A 20,298-nucleotide genomic window follows, 5' to 3' on the forward strand; every position below is an offset into this window, starting at 1 on the left:
TGCGGAACTCCAAACTCGAGATTGGAAATCTACAGCAGCCGTTCTGATTAAGGAATGTCTTCGTACAGCCCTCTTTTACCATTTCCTAGCCGGTCTTTGTACGGTGAACTAAACAGGCGTGACTGAATTACGGACCCGGGGTTAGTGACGGACGGAATCCTAACTCTCGAAAGCCCGGCCGGGAGAACGAACAGACCGCACGATTCTACTTACTCAAGCGGCTAATCTTGCCTGCAAGTTTGGAGGGCCGGTGGGAGCGCGAGGGGACTGGGGGCCGGGGAAAGGAGGGGGGAAGGGGGTGTCACAAAGCCCGTAATATGTGCAAAGAAATGCAATACAAGGAACCATGCAAAAATACAGTCGAATGAATTTTGGGGGGCGGGGGGGGAAGGGGAGGAAGGGGCAGGGGTGGGGGGGAGGGAGAACCAAAAAAAAAAAAACCCAACGAAAAAAGCTTTATAAATACATTGAAAATCAACGGTCTCCACAAACTGTAGGTCGAGGGCGAGCTGTACCGTCGAGCGGAGCGGGCGGGCCCGGCCCCGGCGCTCCCGAGCGGGTGCGGTGGGTGAGTCGTCGTGCCATCTTTGGTTGACTGCGGTACCGGGGAGGACGGGGAGGGGAGGAGGGCAAGAGTTCGGGGAAACGGGGTCAACTTTCGCTGGGCAGCTGGGCCTCAATGTCCACTCTGCAGATGGGACACTTCTTGTTGGTGATGAGCCACTGGTCGACGCACACCTGGTGGAAGAGGTGCATACACGGAAGGCGCCTGCCGGGGGAGAGCACAGCCGGGGGGACCGCCGTCACTGCCGGCTCCCTCCATCGCGGGGGTCTCGGACCCCGGCGGCTCGTTGCCAAGGGCCCCGTGTTGTCGGGCGGGGAGGACCACCCGCCCCCCGGGAACCTGCGCCGGGGGGAACGCCCCAGGAGCCCCCTTGCGAAGACACCCGATTTCTTTCCCTTTCGGCTCCTCGGCCGAGCGGGGGAGGACGGTGGTGGGGTCAATCTGAGGAACCCGATCCCCCAGCCCAACCCCGGGCGCCTGAAGCTCCATGAGCCCTCGCTCTTCCTCTCTTTATTGTTGCCTTTGAGGCAGGTGATGGTTTCGTCTCTCCCTGTCTCCGGCCCCACCGCTGGTCTAAGCTCACGCGCCGTTAGGGGACGGGGGGCCGAAGGCTGGGGGGCCGGGAGGCCCTCGATCGACGCGACTTCTCCCGCTCGGGCGCCAATTCCCTGTTGGATCCCACCACCCGAGTGAGGCCCAAGCCTCCGTTCTCCAGGACCGGAGGCCGCGGGATGGGGGGGGAGCCCACGCCGCTCCGGCCGAGGGTTTGAGGGTGGGAAGACGGGTGCCGTTTACCCGGCGCCCCGAGCACGGAACAGCTTTCCCGACAGAACCCCTCAATTACCTGACGTCTTCCCCTTCCTCTAGTATAGACAAACAGATGGTGCACTTTTCCTCGGTGTCCTCCTCTGTCCCTTCCTCCCCATCTTGCTTGCTGTGCAGTTTCCTCTGTGAGAACCAATCAGTGGTTACCTTATCAGTAGAGATGAGTAAAACCGGTTTTTATGCCCATTCAACATTTCACCGTCGCGCCCGCGCCCAGCGGAGCTCAGCGCTCCCGTTCAAACTAAGAGTTGCCGGCTCGCCCCGAGGGATGCCGGCAAACCCCAGAGCGGCAGGGTCTGGAGAAGCCGGCTCCCGTCCCCTGACCCGACCCCACTGACAGAGGAGAGCCCCTTGGGGATGCTCGAAACGCTTTAAGCTCTTCTGCTCCAAAGCCCCCGTAGATCGGAAAGATCCAGGAAGGGCAGCACCCCTCGGGCTGACCGTGTGACCTCCTCTCCCATTTCTGTCCCTTCAGGATTTTAAAGAGGGTTCCCGTTTATCAGGTTTCATTCCGATTCGACCTGATTTCTAACCTCCCCCTGCCCGGGATCTGCTTTGAAAAACCAAATCCGACCGACCCCTGAATGAGCTCAGACTGCTGGTCTCCTCCGCTTTCTGCTCCGGCCCTGACAGCCCTGCCTGTCTCCTCATCTTTTTCCCCACCATTCCCTCTCCCGGCTCGGAGGGAGAACCCATCGGAGCTGCCCAAGGAGAACTAGAGAGGAAAGACACGCTGACCACTGGCTGGGGATGTACGGTTAGGAGCCCTGTGGCTAGGGGGTGGGGGGCCCGTGACCGGGAGATGCAGGGGCCCCTCCTGCCCTCTCCCCACACCTGGGTAAGTCACTTCCACAACTCTGGGCTCTCCCGGCCTGGGGGACTCAAAACCCAAATTAATAAAGCTCCATTTCCCCCACAAGGAGAATGAAATGGCTCATTTGGCTCTCCCCAAACTTGAGGGTGGGGGTGGAAAATCCGTGCGGCGGCGGCACATAACCCCTGGCTGGTTCTCGCCCTCCAGACCCACAGTCCCTCACTCTCCCACGTACGTGCCGGCGGTGGGGATAAATGGGCTGGTGGACATGAGGGAAAAATCCCACAGCCAACGGACGTTCCTCGGGAGGGAGGACGGAGGCGGGTGCAGGAGTCACAGGGCCGACTCGGTGGCCGGCCAGGCCGAAGTTGGGGGGGCAGAATCGGAGGGATCCGGGGCAATCAATCCTCAGGCTGGACAGTGGGAATGCGGAAGCACAGAGGAGGACCAGAGGGGACAGTGGCCTAATAAGCCACTCTGGTGGCGGGCGGGCAGGCAGGCAAGGTCACCCGGTCACAGCAGGGAGGCCTTTTCTTTTTTCTTTAAGATGGTATTTGTTATGGGCTTACTATGCGTCAAGCGCTGGGGTAGATGCGATTCACCAGGCCGGACACAGGCCACGTCCCACGCGGGGCTCACAGTTTGAGTAGGAGGGAGAGCAGGTTTCGAATCCTCATTTTACAGTTGGGGAAACTGACGCCCAGAGGAGTGAAGTGACTCACCCAGCCACAATAGCAAGCAACTGGTAGAGCTGGGGATAGAACCCAGGTCCTCTGACTCCCACTAATAATAATAATGACAGAATTTGCTAAGCACTTACTACGTGCCAAGCACTGGGATAGATCCAAGGAAATCAGGTCATCCCGTGTGGGGCTCACCGTCTTAATCCCCATTTTCCAGATGAGGTAACTGAGGCACAGAAGTTCAGTGATTTCCCCAAAGTCACTGACGTGGTGGAGATGGGATGAGATCCCACGACCTCTGAATCCCAAGGCCGGGCTCACTAGGCTACACTGCTCCTACGGGCGAGCCTGCTTTCAAGCAGGAAGACAATGCCCTGGACTTCCACCCTCAGGGCCCCGGAGCAGGACCCGTTCCTGAAAATTCCCACCAAGGATGGGGAGCTGACCCCGGGCCTGTCATCCGCCGCCCCCGCGCACCCCTAACCCCCCAACGCCCGCCGACGCTCACCTTCTTGTACTTGTGCGGGTATGTACACCTCTCGATGGTTCCCTGCGAGGCTCCGCGGTTGACGTTGCCCAGCCGCTCCTCCAGGTGGATCAGCTCCTGGAATCGAGGACAGCCCCGGGGGCGGGCGGTCGGTCAACGGGCCGGGACCGGGGCGCGGCCCGAGGGGTGCCCCAGGCGCGGGGCAGAGACACTGGCTCTCTCAAGCCTTTCGGGGGGAGGTGAGGGAGAGAAACAGCGCCAATTCGGGTCTCCGCCTACACGGGCGCCAACTGAGGCAAACCGCCGGCCGGGTTTAAGCGCCTTCTCGGCCTAAGGTCCCCGCGGCTCGTGGGGTGGGCGGGACGGGGGGGGGGGGGGAGAAGAGGGGAGTCGGGCGGAGGGAAAACCCCGGGTTGCTCTTTCTCCAGCCACGCCTGCTTCTCAACGGACAACGCCCCGCCCCCCGAAGCGGCTTTGGCGCCGGTGGCCTAGTTCATTAACTCTCTGCATCTGATGCGGCTGACGCCGCCGAACCCCGGGGTTCCTAGGCTCCGAGCGCCCCGCGGCTACGTCGCCCGCGAGGACGCGGTCCCGCTTCCGACCCCTGCGGCCACGGGAGCCCAGGGGGACAGGGCAAGCGCGCCCGTTCCGCCTGCGTCCGTTTCCTTGTCGTCCAGGTGCCGGCCGGGGGGTGGGGGCGGTTGGGCGGGAGGGGGAGGGACAAGGGGCCGGGCCGCCACGGGGCCTCCGCGCGAGGCCCCGCGGCCTAGCTCTCCGCTATGGTTTCGTCCATTACAAACCTCAAAATTGCCCCTGAAAGGGCCTCTGAATGACGCGCCGTCCAATCCCGATGAAATGTAACGGATGTGAGGGTAGCCCGCCATGTCTGGAACCTAGTCAAACAGCAGATGGAAGTTAAACCTCTTCGGGACGGCTGCGGACTTTACCGTTGCGCGGCGGGGACGGGGAGAGGTGAGGGGGAGAAACGGTGGGCGGGCAGCGGACAGACGCGACATCCTCTGGGACCACGCGCTCTCACCGGTCACACACTGCCCGACCTCAACCGCCGGGGCACGACGCGCCAACCGGGCGCATCTGCCTCGGAGGGTGCGCGGGAGGGGTGGGGGGCCGCCGCCATCCTCTCAGAGGCACCGGGAGCCGCGGCCCGGCAGGGAACCGCGGAGGCCTCCCCTCCTCCTCCTGCCGTCCTCTCCCGGGGCCCAGAGGGCCACCGGCATCCCGTGCCGGTGAGGGCTGCCCTCCGGCCGCACGTGGGGCGGGGCCGCCGCCGTGTCAAAAAATCAAAGGAGCCTCCGAGATGTTGCCATAATGAAGCTTGAGAGAAAACTCACCCCCTTTCCTCAAGACTGTGGGCTGAGCCCCTCTGGCCAACCTGACGGCTCCTCGGCCCGCCCCGCTTTCCAGACTCCAAGTTACTCGGACTCGGAGAGGATCTGCCGACTGAACCCCCACGCTTCTACACTGGCGCTTAGTATGGTGTCTGGCACATAGTAAGCCTTAACAGATACCACAATTATTATTACTATTGTTATTATTATTGAAACCCAGAGAAAGGTGGGACCCCTCGGGACTTGGTGCTCGACTGCGGTTGAACCGCCGTAAGGCAACGGTCCCCGAGGGGAGACATGGAGGCCTGAAACGGTGGGGTAAGGGAGTCTTCCGGGGACCCGGGGCAGAAATCCAGTAGGGGCTGAGGGGGTCCACCTGCTGCAGCTCCCTCCCCACCCACAACTTCTGGGGCCCGTGGGGCTGGCTCAACTTCCCGAGGGGGCCCTGGCCAGGCGGAAGCGCCTCAGCAGGGGCTGAGCTGCCTGCCTCGGCCAGGACTCGGGGGAAGGCGTGGCCCAGAATGAGGATGAGGTCGGTCCTGCGCTCTCGGCTCCCCGCCTCGTTTCCTAACCTCCCCGGACGGCGGCCTCGGCTTGCGGCGCGCCTAGCTCGAAGCAGACCCGACCTGCAGCCCTGGAGGACGCTCAGTGTGTCACCCCGCTGCTGGACCCCCATCGACCTTTTCCGCTCCACCGCCTCCTTCCAGTCCAGAGCCGAGGTGGACGTGGCCGGACTGGAGGGGCGGGGGCCGGCCAACCCAGCCGCCGGGGGCTCTGGAACTGCAGCCCCAGAGCGACCGGGGGTCCAACCGGCCCGGGACAGCGGGGGTCCCGCCCCGCCGGGCACGGCACCGCCACCACCGACCCCGCCTCGCGGTCCAACGGACCCCGGGCCACGGACGTGCCTGCCGACCTCGAGGTTCCCCGCGCATCACTGCCCGCTAAGCGCTCCGACTGAGCTTTCAGAAATCAGATGCAGAGGGTCAATGGGCTACTGTGCACCACAATTTCAGTCCTACTGGACGAGACGGAGAACCGAAAGCAAACCCGGCCCCGGCCGTTTCCCTACAGCCGCCTCCCCCGGGGGGGGTCAATCTGCTGGGGACTGCGAGCCCGCCGTTGGGTAGGGACCGTCTCTATATGTTGCCAACTTGGACTTCCCAAGCGCTTAAGTACGGTGCTCTGCACACAGTAAGCGCTCAATAAATACGATTGATTGATTGACTGGGGAGATTCTTCCGGCTTCACGACCGCCCACGGGCACGTCCCACGTGAGGAGGCGTCGCTCGGCGGACCCGCCCGCCCAACCGCCCCGCACGGAAGACGGAGGAGCTCTGAGGGCGGGTGGGATGGGCCGCTTACTCACCATTAGCGGGAGGGCCCCGATCTGCAGGTGGTGGAGTCGGGGCGGCGCGTGGTAGTGGCCCAGGTGGGTGTGGAGCGGGCCCGGGGGGTAGGTGGCTGCCGTCACTCCGGCTTCAATCCCCAGTTCCCTGCCGGGAGACCAAGCGGGCATCAGTATCGGCACCCGCTACGCCCGGCGCCAGCAATCAAAAACGCCATCTCTGCCCTGGGACCTAAAGGTCTGACGGGGAAGACAAACAGGCCCAAACCAGGGAAGACACGGCAGTTTCCCCCGGAGCCAGGGGAGAAGAGAAGCCAGAGAAGCAGCGTGGCCTAGAGGGAAGCGCTCGGGCCTGGCACGCAGAAGCCCCGGGTTCTAATCCCAGCTTCGCCTCTTCTTTGCTGGGTGACCTTGGACATGTCACTTCTCGTGGCTCAGCGGAAAGAGCCTGGGCTTTGGAGTCAGAGGTTCTAATCCCGGCTCTGCCGATTGTCAGCTGTGGGACTTTGGGCGAGTCGCTTCACTTCTCTGGGCCTCAGTTCCCTTATCTGTAAAATGGGGATGAAGACTGTGAGCCCCCCCGTGGGACAACCTGATCACCTTGTATTCCCCCAGCGCTTAGAACAGTGCTTTGCACGTAGTAAGCGCTTAACAAATACCATTATTATTATTATTACTTCTCGGTGCTCAGTTCCCTCATCTGCAAAATGAGGAGTCAGACCACGAGCCCCACGTGGGACACGGGGCCGGCCTGATTAGCCTGTAACCGCACAGTGCTTTCTACGGTGCCCAGCACCTGATAAGCGCTTAACAAACACTGTTACCAAAATATATATATAAAAAGGGGGGGGGGGGGAGGGAGGGAGAGGAGATGGGGAGCACGCGCTCACTGAAAATTCACCTTTGAGGACGCTGAGCAAGGGAACGGCCCTTCCCAAAGCTGGCAGACATTCCCCATGGGAAGACAGGGTGTCGGGAGAATGGGCCCCAATTCCCTAACAGTGCCCAGCCCGCCAAGCGTCCCGTCTCCTCCATCCGGCAGTTGGCACAGGGCAGAGCCATCCCCAGACTTAATCCCCATCTCTGCCTCCCTTCTGTGTAGTTTGTGCGCTTGGGAATCTGTGACCTTGGACCCTGGATATCTGCCCCACCCTCAACCCCACACCACTATATAATAATAATAATAATGATGGAATTTATTAAGTGCTTACTACGAGCAAAGCACTGTTCTAAGCGCTGGGGAGGTTACAAGGTGATCAGGTTGTCCCACAAGGGCCTCACAGGCTTAATCTCCATTTTCCAGATGAGGTAACTGAGGCCCAGAGAAGTGAAGCGACTTGCCCAGAGTCACACAGCTGACGATTGGTGGAGCCGGGATTTGAACCCATGACCTCTGACTCCAAAGCCCAGGCTCTTTCCACTGTGCCACGCTGCTGCTTCTATATACATACCTTCAAACTGTACTTTATCATTTATTTCTACTGACGTCTATCTCCCCCTCTAGACTGTGAGCTCGCTACGGGCAGGGAACGTGTAGCCAAAACTCTGTTGTACTGTCCTCTCCCAAGCGCTTAGTACTGCGCTCTGCACATAGTAAGCACTCAATAAATACCATCGCTAGTGATGACGATGGTGATGAAATGGAGCGTCTCTCAGTGCAGGGAGCCTGGGCCATCTTCCCCACTAGACTGGGATACTACTGCCCCTTTTTTATAATAACTGTGGTATTTGTTAAGCGCTTACTATGTGCCGAGCACTGTTCTAAGCGCTGGGGTGTAGATACAAGGTCATCAGGTGGTTCCACGTGGCGCTCACAGTCTTCATCCCCATTTTACAGATGAGCTAACTGAGGCCCAGAGAAGTTGAAGTGGCTTAGCCAAGGTCACACAGCTGACAAGCGGTGGAGCTGGAATTAGAACCCACATCCTCTGACTCCCAAGCCCAGGGTCAATCAATCGTATTTATTGGGCGCTTACTGTGTGCAGAGCACTGGACTAAGCGCTTGGGAAGTACAAGTTGGCAACATATTGGCAGTAGGCCATGCTGCTTCTCTATGCGCCAAGAACTGTTCATCAATCGTATTTATTGAGCGCTTACTATGTTGTAAGCACTGGGGTAGATACACGGTATTCAGGTCAGACACAGTCCCTGTCCCACCTGGGGTCCACAGGCCAAGTATCAGGGAGCCCCCTCGTGGCTCAGTGGAAAGAGCCCGGGCTTTGGAGTCAGAGGTCATGGGTTCGAATCCCGGCTCCACTAATTGTCAGCTGTGTGACCTTGGGCAAGTCACTTCTCTGGGCCTCAGTTACCTCATCTGGAAAATGGGGATTGACTGTGAGCCCCACGGGGGACAACCATGTAACCTCCCCAGCGCTTAGAACAGTGCTTTGCACATAGTAAGCGCTTAATAAATGCCATCATTATTATTATTATTATTATCAGGTACTGACTCCCCACTCTGAGGGGGAAACTGGGGCACAAGAGTGACTTACCCAGGGTCATGCTTAGGAGAAGCAGCGTGGCTCAGTGGAAAGAGCCCGGGCTTTGGAGCCCGAGGTCATGGGTTCAGATCCCGGCTCTGCCAATTGCCAGCTGTGTGACTTTGGGCAAGTCACTTCACTTTCTCTGGGCCTCAGTTCCCTCCTCTGTAAAATGGGGCTGAAGACTGTGAGCCCCCCGTGGGACAACCTGATCACCCTGTAACCTCCCTAGCGCTTAGAACAGTGCTTTGCACACAGTAAGTGCTTAATAAATCATCATCATCATCATCAATCGTATTTATTGAGCACTTACTATGTGCAGAGCACTGTACTAAGCGCTTGGGAAGTACAAATTGGCAACATATAGAGACAGTCCCTACCCAACAGTGGGCTCACAGTCTAAAAGGGGGAGACAGAGAACAAAACCAAGCACACTAACAAAATAAAATAAATAGAATATGCTATCATTATTATTACTCATCATCATCATCAATCGTATTTATAGAGCGCTTTCTGTGTGCAGAGCACTGTACTAAGCGCTTGGGAAGTACAATTTGGCAACATAGACAGTCCCTACCCAATAGTGGGCTCACAGTCTAAAAACTGTCAATTACTCATTTATTCACATGTACATATGAATAAATATCATATTTATTGATATAAATATCAATTACTCATATGTACATATTTATTACTCTATTTATTTATTTATTTATTTATTTATTTTACTTGTACATTTCTATCCTACTTATTTTATTTTGTTGGTATGTTTGGTTCCGTTCTCTGTCTCCCCCTTTTAGACTGTGAGCCCACTGTTGGGTAGGGACTGTCTCTATGTGATGCCAACTTGTACTTCCCAAGCGCTTAGTACAGTGCTCTGCACATAGTAAGCGCTCAATAAATACGATTGATTGATTATTCATTCATTCAATCGTACTTACTGAGTGCTTACTGTGTGCACAGCACTGTACTAAGCGCTTGGGAAGTACAAGTTGTTATTATTATTAAGTGGCAGAGCCGGGATGAGAACCCAGGTCCCCCGACTGCTAGGCCCGGGCTCTTCCCACTAGACAGTGCCACTACTGGCTCTATCAGGATCTCTTGAGCGCTTAGTACTGTCTTCCGAAGCCAGCAGGCGCTCGGCCCCGAGCCACGGACTAACTGGACGTTCTCAAGTCTCCTGCGGCACCTCGCTGCCCGCCGCTTCCACAGGACAGGGAACGCCGGGAAGAGCCTCGTGGTGGCAGGGATCGACAGAGAAGCGGCGTGGCCTGGCGGATAGTGCCCAGGCCTGGGCGGGGGTCAGGAGGACCTGGGTTCTAATCCGGGCTCTGCCTCTCGCCTGCTGTGTGACCTCGAGCAGATCGCTTCACTTCGCTGGGCCTCAGCTGCCTCATCGGAAACCTGAGAACTCAACGCCCTCCTACTTGGATTGGAAGCCCTGTGAGGGCCAGGGACTGTGTCTGACCTGATCTATCTGTATCTACCACAGCGCTTAGAACAGGATTTGACATGGAGTAAACGCCTAACAACTACCACAATTATTATTATTATATTATTATTAACAATTACTACCATTTGTACAGATCAAGCGCTTAGTACAGTGCTCTGCACACAGTAAGTGCTCAATAAATACGACTGATTGATTACTCTATTTTACTTATACATATTTACTATTCTATTTATTTTGTTAATGATGTACATCTAGCTTTACTTCTATTTATTCTGACAACTTGACACCTGTCCCCATGTTTGGTTTTGTTGTCTGTCTCCCCCTTCTAGGCTGTGAGCCTGTTGTTGGGTAGGGACCGTCTCTATATGTTGACAACTTGCTCTGCATGCAGTAAGCGCTCAATAAATACAATTGATTGATTACTCTATTCTACTTATACATATTTACTATTCGATTTATTTTGTTAATGATGTACATCTAGCTTTACTTCTACTTATTCTGACAACTTGACACCTGTCCCCATGTTTGGTTTTGTTGTCTGTCTCCCCCTTCTAGGCTGTGAGCCTGCTGTTGGGTAGGGACCGTCCCTATATGTTGCCAACTTGCTCTGCATGCAGTAAGCGCTCAATAAATACGATTGATTGATTGATTTATTACTCTATTCTACTTATACATATTTACTATCCTATTTATTTTGTTAATGATGTACATCTAGCTTTACTTCTACTTATTCTGACTTGAAACCTGTCCACATGTTTGGTTTTGTTGTCTGTCTCCCCCTTCTAGGCTGTGAGCCTGTTGTTGGGTAGGGACCGTCCCTACATGTTGCCAACTTGCTCTGCATGCAGTAAGCGCTCAATAAAATACGATTGATTGATTGATTTATTACTCTATTCTACTTTTACTATTCTATTTATTTTGTTAATGATGTACATCTAGCTTTACTTCTACTTATTCTGACGACTTGACACCTGTCCACATGTTTGGTTTTGTTGTCTATCTCCCCCTTCTAGGCTGTGAGCCTGTTGTTGGGTAGGGACCATCCCTATATGTTGCCAACTTGCTCTGCATGCAGTAAGCGCTCAATAAATACGATTGATTGATTGATTTATTACTCTATTCCACTTATACATATTTACTATTCTATTTATTTTGTTAATGATGTACATCTAGCTTTACTTCTACTTATTCTGACGACTTGACACCTGTCCCCATGTTTGGTTTTGTTGTCTGTTTCCCTCTTCTAGGCTGTGAGCCTGTTGTTGGGTAGGGACCGTCCCTATATGTTGCCAACTTGCTCTGCATGCAGTAAGCGCTCAATAAATACGATTGAATGAACGAATGAATACCGTTAAGACATCTGGCAAGCTGCCAGATGTCCGAAACTCTGCTCTTCTAGCCACAGCACCCGAAGGGCTCTATTTTATTTCCATATCCATCCCCGTCCTCGCCTTCTATGTTGATCGTGTGTCCTTACCGTTCGATCGCTCCCTTCCCACCACGTCAGTCGCCGGCCCCTTTCCCCTTAGCCGGTGAGCGCCTGTCTCATTCCCACCCGAGGGTTCCTTCCCCGCACTCTGTGCACGGGAGAAATCCTAACTACTGTGACTGCGGCTAGCTGGGATGGGTGGGTGCCTCGGTCTCCCGGCCCTCGCTCCCGGCTCGGGCTCTTCTGCGGACGATGCCCTCCCGGAGGGGCGGGAAGGCCGGGGTACTGACCAGGCGGACCGCTCCGGAGCCTGCCGGGGATGCGACGACATGGTCTGAGGCACGTGGATGTGATGCCCGTGGCCGTAGTTGGGGTGCATCCTGTGAGGGTGGGGCGGAGGGCGTTCGTGGGCCCGCCTGGAAAACGGGACGCGAAAACGTGATTAGAAGCCGCCGGGGGATCAGCGGCACCGGTGGCGCCGAGGGGCTGGGGCTGCTCTTTAAACCGGCTCAACGACATCATTCGCCGGCCGGCCCCGAGCTGCGACCGGACCGGCAGTGAGTGCCTGGCTGCCAGCGGCGGAAAAGAGGACCCCCCTCCTGCCATCCATCCATCCACCCACCCGCCCCCCGGGCTCCAAACAACCGAGCCTGAGTCCCAGGACACGGCTGATGACGACGGGCCCTGGGACGACCCCGAGAGAGGAAAAATCCCCCTTTAACTCGTCGGGTTTGGTGACGGGGGCCGACGGCCGTCTCCACTGCCTCGTGGGGAGGATTTGAAGAAATTCACCCAGCCCGAGAGGGCGGGCGGGTCCAGAGAAGACTCTCGGCTGGGGCCGGGCCCCAAGTCCCAGCACAGGCCCGCGTCACCGCCCTCTCTGCTCAGGGGAAGGGAGGAGGAGGGGTCCCCAGAGCTCCGTCCCGGCGAATGAGGACTGGGCGTGGGACGTCTCGGCTCAGGGCCCCCCGGATGCCGGACCCCTGGGCGGCCAGGGGCAGGGCTCTCGGCTGGCCCGCCTGGGATTCCCTCGACTGTCAGTCTGGGGCGGGAGGGGATCGATGGGCCATCTCCCCGCCAACTCTCAACCTCCCAGCAGCGCTGCTGAACTGAGCCGAGTTCCGCCTCACTCCCCCACTCCAGCGTGGGGTTTGCTTTACCCGCCGGCGGCGAGGGGCTCAAGAAGGGCCGGCCCTGACTCCGCGCCTCCCGGGAGGCCGGGGGAGAGGGAGCGGGTCAGCGGAGGCGCGGGTACGTACGTCGGGTGCTGCATCAGCCTCCTCCTCTGGACCTCCATCCTCTGGATCACGTCGTGGGGGTGCAGCCTCTGGGCCGCCGGGGCCGCGGCCGGGATGTGGTGAGACATGGGCTGGTGGGCGGGCGGCAGGTGCTGGGGGAGCGGGGCGGCGGGGCTGGCCAGGTGGTGGGGCGGGGGCGGGGCCGCCACGGGGTGAGACGCGGCGTGGGAAGATATCTGCGCGTGGAAGGGGTGGACGGGGTGCGGGATCACGTAGTCCACTTGGGGCGGAGGCGGCGGCGGCGGCGGCGGCGGCGGCTGCGCGGGGGGATTCCCGTGCGAGTGGGGGCAGGCGGAAGCCTGGTGGAGCAGTGGTCTCGTCAAGGAAGTATCTGGAACGGGGAATTGCAACCGTTTCAGAGTGGCAAGGCCCCGGAACGGTCCCAGCACCCAGGCCCGGTCCCGGTGCCCCTTCCCGAAGCCCCCCGAAGGAGCCTCCGCGTGCCTGGCCGCCGTGCCGGAAGGGGTTTCCCGGACAGAGTAAGTGGCCGGAGGGTGCCCGAGGCTGCCGGGCCATGGGGCCGCCGCCGCGAGCCGGCACCATCCCTTATCTTTTACTGGCTCCCTCACTGGGGAAGAGGAATCCTTCCCCGAGCCCGGGGCCAGGCTGGGGGGCCACAGCTGAGCACCCCTACGGTTTCAAGCCCCCTGAACTCTTCCTCCAGCAAGCCGACCTCGTTTTTTCCTGTATCCTTTCCCCGGGAGACCACTCCCTTTCCTATCCCATACTACCTCAAGACGGTGTCGGCCTTCTGTTGAGGCCACAGGATCTCTATTGTTTTGGGACCTTCTAATCCACAAGCCTTGTCCCGTGGATCACTCTGTGCTGGATATTTTCCTGCGTCCCCAGGGCAGAATTACAGGTTTGGCGCTCTTTGTTGGGGAGAGGACAGGTGTCTGTCAGACTGCCTGTCTGCCTCTCTTTCTCCCTCCCTTCTGACAGTCCGGCTGGCCCGCCGTGTCGGCAGGCAAGGGGGGCGTTCCTGGGGAGGGGGTGGCTGCTACTTACACGGAGGCGGCATGTAATGGCGGCAGGACGAGAGCGAGGCTTGGGGAGGGGGCTGGGGCTGGCTCTGGGCCACCAGGCTCGATCCGAAGCCGTCCATGGAGATGGGCTGGCTGGGCCCGGCCCCGGCCTGGTGGCCGAAGATGGCCGAACGGGAAGAAGAAGAAGCAGGGCAGCAGGGGTCGAAGGCGGACGCGCCGTGGAAGCTGCCCCCTCCGTGGCTTCGGATGCCGCTGCTGCTCAGATCCACCGGGAGGGCCTGTGCGCGGAAACCAACGGGGCTCAGAGCCCGCCCTCCTCCCCGACCCGGTGCCCCCAGAGCCGCTACTGGGCCACGCGGCGGGCAAGGGGGAGGTGAGGTGAGGTCAGGTGGACGGGGCTGGCATTCAGGGAGGACGTGGCTTCACAGAGCCGATTACTACCTACATTTCAAAGACAGATGCCCGACCGGAGACGGACAGAGATTCCGATTCTACCAGTGGGGAAGATGTGGTTCTTCACTCACCAACTGAGCCAAAGCGGTATCTTTGAATGAACAATCCCCAGAGGCTCACTGGAATCCAAGCCACCCGGTGGTATTTCTGCCCTGCTTGCCACCACCCCCCTCACCGCTCTTTGCCTGAACACCGAGACACAAAAACATCCAGGCCTCCACAAAAACCCCAAGTTGCTAGGGTGAAACCTACACCCCCACTTTTCTAGGCAGCATGGAACTGATGCCCCCACCCCAGAGCTCCAAAAACTGGCCCCCAGGGACCTCTTGACCTGACTCCTCTAAGCTGCCATCTCCCTTCTCTCAGGCGTTGGTGGCCACTACTTTCCCACGCGGCCAATCGTGCACCCTCCCCTCCCCTCTCCCGCTGAGACATCTCCCCCCCTTGATTATTCTATCGGCCTCCTTGATGACCTCCCGGCCTCCTTTCTCTCTCCGGCTCCAATCCATATTTCGCTCTGCTGCCTGGATCATTTTGAATAATAATGGCATTTGTACATATCTATTCTATTTATTTTATTTTGTTAGTATGTTTGGTTTTGTTCTCTGTCTCCCCCTTTTAGACTGTGAGCCCACTGTTGGGTAGGGACTGTCTCTAGATGTTGCCAATTTGTACTTCCCAAGCGCTTAGTACAGTGCTCTGCACATAGTAAGCGCTCAATAAATACGATTGATGATGATGATTTGTTAAGCGCTTACTACATGCAAAGCACTGTTCTAAGCACTGGGGGGGGGACACAGTGTGATCAAGTTATCCCACATGGGGCTCACAGTCTTAATCCCCATTTTTACAGACGAGGTAACTGAGGCTCAGAGAAATCTGAACCCATGATCTCTGACTCCAAAGCCCGGGCTCTTTCCACTGAGCCGCGCTGCTTCTCATACATTTTTCTACAGAAACGTTCAGGCCGCGTTTCCCAGCTCGAGAACCTCCGGCGGTTAGCCAACCGCCTTCGCCTCAGATAGCAACTGCACCCCCATCAGCTTTAAAGCCCTCAATCCCCTTGCCTCCGCATCCCTCACCTCACTGCTCTCCTAACCTCAACCTAGCCCGTACACTTCATTCGTCTAATGACAACCTGGAGTGATTCACTGTACGCTGTATACACTGTAACCTCTTGTACGCGTCCTGCCTAAGAACTGGAACACCCTCCCTCTTCAGAGCCAACAGACAATTACTCTCCCGACCTTCAAAGCCTTACTGAAGGCCCCGTTTCCAATAAGCCTTCCCCGACTAAGCCCTCATTTTCTCTTCTCCCGCGCCCCCTTTATTCACCCCTCCCTCAGCCCCGCAGCACTATGTGCACAGCTGTAATGTAGTCTTACTTTAGACTGTGAGCCCACTGTTGGGTAGGGACTGTCTCTATGTGATGCCAATTTGTACTTCCCAAGCGCTTAGTACAGTGCTCTGCACATAGTAAGCGCTCAATAAATACGATTGATTGATTGATTCTAGACTGTGAGCCCGTTGTTGGGTAGGGACCGTCTCTATTGGTTACCGATCCCAAGCGCTTAGTACAGTGCTCTGCACACAGTAGGCACTCTATAAATACGACTGAATGAATGAATGAATTTGTACTGAGGACCGTCTGTCTCTCTGGACTGGAAGCTTATTGTGAGCAAGGAACGTGTCTACCAACTCTATTAGACTGTTATAATCCACTCTCCTAGAGAAGCAGTGTGGCTTAGTGGAATGAGCACGAGCACGAGTCGGAGGTCATGGGTTCAAATCCCGACTCCGCCAATTGTCAGCTGTGTGACTCTGGGCAAGTCACTTAACTTCTCTGTGCCTCACTTGCCTCATCTGTAAAACGGGGATTAGGACTGTGAGCCCTCCCCGTGGGTCAACCTAATCACCTTGTAACCTCCCCAGCGCTTAGACCAGTGCTTTGCACATAGTAAGCGCTTAATAAATGCCATCATTATTATTAGTAGTAGTAGTACAGTGTTCCGCATACTCCGCAAATGCTGGAATAGGTACAACGCAGACCCGAGTGCCGCGGGGCTGAAGGAGGGGTGAGCAAGGGGGGCTCCGCACCCGGTCGGCGCTCCGCAAGCCCTCGGGATGACTGGGGAAGAGAGAGGGGGGCCGTTCCCCGGCCGGCCCCTCCGCCCACATACCTGGTCGTGGTAGCCGGAGCCGGAGCTGCTGCTGGTGCCGCACGGGGCCGGGGCCGGCGGGTGCCTCTCCCCGGGGCAGCTGGGGTCGCCGAAGGCGGGGGAGAGCGGGCCGGCCGGGAGCGGGGCCTGGTGGTGGTGGTGGTGGTGGTGGTGGTGCTGGAAGTGGTGGCTGTGCTGCTGGAAGCAGCTGGCGTGCGGGGGGGGCCCCAGGGCGTGGTGGCTCGGCGCCGACCCTCCGCACGGCGAATGCTGGGGGCAGCAGGAGGGCAGCCGCGGCATGGCCGGGGGGCTCGTTTCCAGTGTGGCACTCGGTGCCGGTCTCCTGAGGTCCTCTGGGCGGGACGGGGGCGGTGGTGGGACAAAGGAAAAGAACAAACAAACAAAAAGGCCCACCCGTCAGAAAACCGAGCTGCCCGGGTGCAGGGGGGAGGGGGGAGCCGGGGTTCGGATCCCGCCCCGGATCAGACAGAACCTCCTCACCCTGGGCTTTAAGGCTGTCCATCACCTCGCCCCCCTCCTACCTCACCTCCCTTCTGTCCTTCTCCAGCCCAGCCCGCACCCTCCGCTCCTCCGCCGCTAATCTCCTCACCGTACCTCGTTCTCCCCGTCCCGCCATCGACCCCCGGCCCACGTCATCCCCCGGGCCTGGAATGCCCCCAATCCCTCTGCCCATCCGCCAAGCTAGCTCTCTTCCTCCCTTCAAGGCCCTACTGAGAGCTCACCTCCTCCAGGAGGCCTTCCCACACTGAGCCCCTTCCTTCCTCTCCCCCTCGTCCCCCTCTCCACCCCCCCCGCCTTACCTCCTTCCCTTCCCCACAGCACCTGTATATATGTATATATGTTTGTACATATTTATTACTCTATTTATTTATTTATTTATTTTACTTGTACATATCTATTCTATTTATTTTATTTTGTTAGTATGTTTGGTTTTGTTCTCTGTCTCCCCCTTTTAGACTGTGAGCCCACTGTTGGGTAGGGACTGTCTCTATATGTTGCCAATTTGTACTTCCCAAGCGCTTAGTACAGTGCTCTGCACACAGTAAGCGCTCTATAAATACGATTGATGATGATGATGATGCCCCGGCCCCTGGCCTGCTGTGGGGCCCTGGGCTTTAGGCCTGAGCCTCTCAGGGCCTCACTCTGCTCAGCTGTAAAATGGAGAGAAAAGCTCCGCTCTCCCTCCTTAGATAACAATAATAATAATGATGGTATTTGTGAAGTGCTTACTACGTGCCGGGCACTGTTCTAAACGCTGGGGTAGATACAACGTTAATCAGATCGGTCCCAGTCCTTGTCCCACGTGGGGCTCGCCGTTTCAACCCCCATTTTACGGATGGGGTAACTGAGGCCCAGAGAAGGGAAGTGACTTGCCCAAGGTCACACGGCAGGCAAGTGGCGGAGCCGGGGTTCGAACCCACGACCTCTGGCTCCCAAGCCCAAGGTCTTGCCACTAGGCCATGCTGCTTCTCTAGATGGTGAGCCCCGGGCGGAGTGGGGGATGAGGCAGGGACTGCTTCCGACCTGATTGTATCCATATACCCTGGCACTCTGTGTGACACTTTGGCCCATAAGGAGTGCTTAATAAGGAGCGCCCGCCATTATCCTAGGGGCCAGGGGAGAAAGCCAAGGGAGAAAGCCGATAGGGAAACCTGTTTCTTTCCACCCGCGAAAGGCCTCTAGATGGTCAGGTACAAGCCGTTAATTGTATCATCCTCTCCCGAGCGTCTAGTCCAGCGCTCCGCATCCAGTAAGCGTTCAACAAATACCACGGACCGATTGACTAGAGACCCACATGAAACAGCTGGGCTTCAGCAGTGGTTTCCCCCGGGCTTTTCCCACGGTTAACGACCAGGAAAGACTACGGATCCATTTGCTTGGAACCAGGATCCCCCGGAGACTCTGCGGCCTGCTCTATTGTGTCTGCTCCAAAGGCTGTCTGGTGCTGACCTCACCCCCGGGTCTGACCTTCACCGGGACCCCTGCCCCGGCCAGGGGACCGAACGAGCGGTGGAAGGGGAGGGGGCGAGGTCTGCGACCGGAGTCCTAGCCACCAGAAAGTGGCCCCGGGGGCAATGTCGGCTGTTGACGGAGACCACGAAAACAGTCAGGCTCGAAACACCACCGAGTCGCTCACAAAACCCCAGGGAGACGACCCAAACTAAGCCTACTTGACTGGGTTCCAGGCTTGGGATTGAAACCAGGAGCCTGAGTTTCTACACCCAGCTCAACCCACTGGCCAAGCTATATGACTTTCGGCCGGTTACCTGACCTCTCGAGAGCTCAGTTTCCTCACCTGCAAAATGGCTATAATAATATCAATAATGAATCATCATCATCATCATCAACTGTATTTATTGAGCGCTTACTGTGTGCAGAGCACTGTACTAAGCGCTTGGGAAGTACAAGTTGGGAACATAGAGAGACAATATAATAACAATATAACGGTATTTGTTAAGCCCTATGTGCCCGGCACTGTACTAAGCGCTGGGGTGGATGCAAGCAAAATCCAGTCTCTGTCCCATGTGGAGCTCAGTCTCAATACCCATTTTACATATGAGGTAACTGAGGCACAGGGAAGTATCTCTCTTTCACCCCTCACCCCTCAGGGACGTCATGAGGATAAAATAAAATCCTTAATATGAAAGCACTAGAGCAAAAAAAGCAAGGTCATAACAACAACTGGGACATCTGTCCAGTGCTGATTAGGCGCCTAGCACTGTGCTATGCACTGGGGTAGATACAGCACGGTTAGATTGGCCACGGTCCCTGTCCCGCCTGGGGCTCTGGTCTTAAGGGGGAGGGAGAATGGGTAATAATGATAATAATAATGGCATTTATTAAGCGCTATGTGCCAAGCACTGTTCTAAGCGCTGGGGAGGTTACAAGGTGATCAGGTTGGCCTACGGGAAGCTCACAGTCTTAATCCCCATTTTCCAGATGAGGGAACTGAGGCACCGAGGAAGTGAAGTGACTTGCCCAAAGTCACACAGCTGACAGTTGGCAGAGCCGGGATTTGACCCCATGACCTCTGACTCCAAAGCCCGGGCTCTTTTCACGGAGCCACGCTGCTTCTCCAAGGAATCCCCCCTTTACAGAGGCCCGGAGGAGTACACTGGCTCTGCCCCAAGACGCACGGCAGGCAGCGGTGGAGCTGGGATTCGAAACTAGGCCCTCCGACTCCCAGGGCCGGGCTCCTTTTTCCAGGCCCTGACATTTCCCGCCCAGCTCCTCCCAGCACCCAACGTACATCTCCCACCCGTGAATGGCCAGCCAAGAGCATCCGGCCCGTCTGGGATTCACAGACCATCCAACCCCCGGGGTTGGGGAGAGGAGAGTCCCCTGTGACGGCCACCAAAACCTCCTGCCCTCGCGGGCCGGGGCGCCCGGCGTACCTCCTGCAGAAGGGCCCGGCGGGCTGCCGGGGAGAACGGTGGAAGTCTCGGGAGCTACGGGAGGTTGGCGGTTGGAGACGGCTGAGGCAGCGTCGGAGGCCTGCTCTGAGGTAGGGGCATTGGAGCAAGTGCTGGAAGAACTCCCCACCTGGGACTCCACTCGAGCGGAGGGGGTCGACACCACTGTCGGCTCTGCGGGATGGGGATTGGGAGGGAGAGAAACAAGAGCCGTCATTCCTTGCGCTGTCCTCACTCAAGATCCCGTGGAGTCTTGCTGCAGGGACGGGGCAGGAGGAGCGAGCTTAGAGACGAAAACCACTCTCCGAGACCCCGCAAGTACAAAGACTTTCTTCTCCCCTCTGTGGAAACGGACGTTTCCCGGGTTAGAACGTAGCCAGGGGGAGAGACCAATCCGGGGCCAGACCACGGGGGCCGCTCGGCCCAGGTTTCTGCCTCCAACAGGGGCAAGAGAGTGTGTTGCCAATGTCTATGTGTTGCCAATTTGTACTTCCCAAGCGCTTAGTACAGTGCTCTGCACATAGTAAGCGCTCAATAA

At 57.4% G+C, this 20,298-nt stretch overlaps 1 protein-coding gene across 2 annotated transcripts in view; it reads right to left on the bottom strand.

Moving 5' to 3' along the window:
- Positions 1-450: 450 nt before the first annotated feature.
- The window catches only part of RNF111 (ring finger protein 111), a 115,233-nt gene continuing 95,385 nt past the window's right edge, over positions 451-20,298 (bottom strand). Inside the window, exons 5-14 of one of the 2 annotated variants that reach the window (XM_038750507.1) lie at positions 19,743-19,934; positions 16,348-16,679; positions 13,737-13,992; positions 12,690-13,059; positions 11,721-11,846; positions 6,090-6,216; positions 4,175-4,267; positions 3,396-3,491; positions 1,410-1,513; positions 451-769 (exon numbers count right to left, since the gene is read on the bottom strand). In XM_038750507.1, coding sequence (XP_038606435.1) covers positions 652-769; positions 1,410-1,513; positions 3,396-3,491; positions 4,175-4,267; positions 6,090-6,216; positions 11,721-11,846; positions 12,690-13,059; positions 13,737-13,992; positions 16,348-16,679; positions 19,743-19,934 — 1,814 coding nt within the window. In that variant the 3' untranslated portion in view covers positions 451-651. Of the gene's footprint in view, positions 770-1,409; positions 1,538-3,395; positions 3,492-4,174; positions 4,268-6,089; positions 6,217-11,720; positions 11,847-12,689; positions 13,060-13,736; positions 13,993-16,347; positions 16,680-19,742; positions 19,935-20,298 lie in introns of both variants that reach the window. The other variant, XM_038750506.1, reaches the window with a different exon arrangement.

The sequence above is a fragment of the Tachyglossus aculeatus genome, chromosome 8 (genome assembly GCF_015852505.1).
Source record: "Tachyglossus aculeatus isolate mTacAcu1 chromosome 8, mTacAcu1.pri, whole genome shotgun sequence".
In the NCBI taxonomy this organism is placed as follows: Eukaryota; Metazoa; Chordata; class Mammalia; order Monotremata; family Tachyglossidae; genus Tachyglossus; species Tachyglossus aculeatus.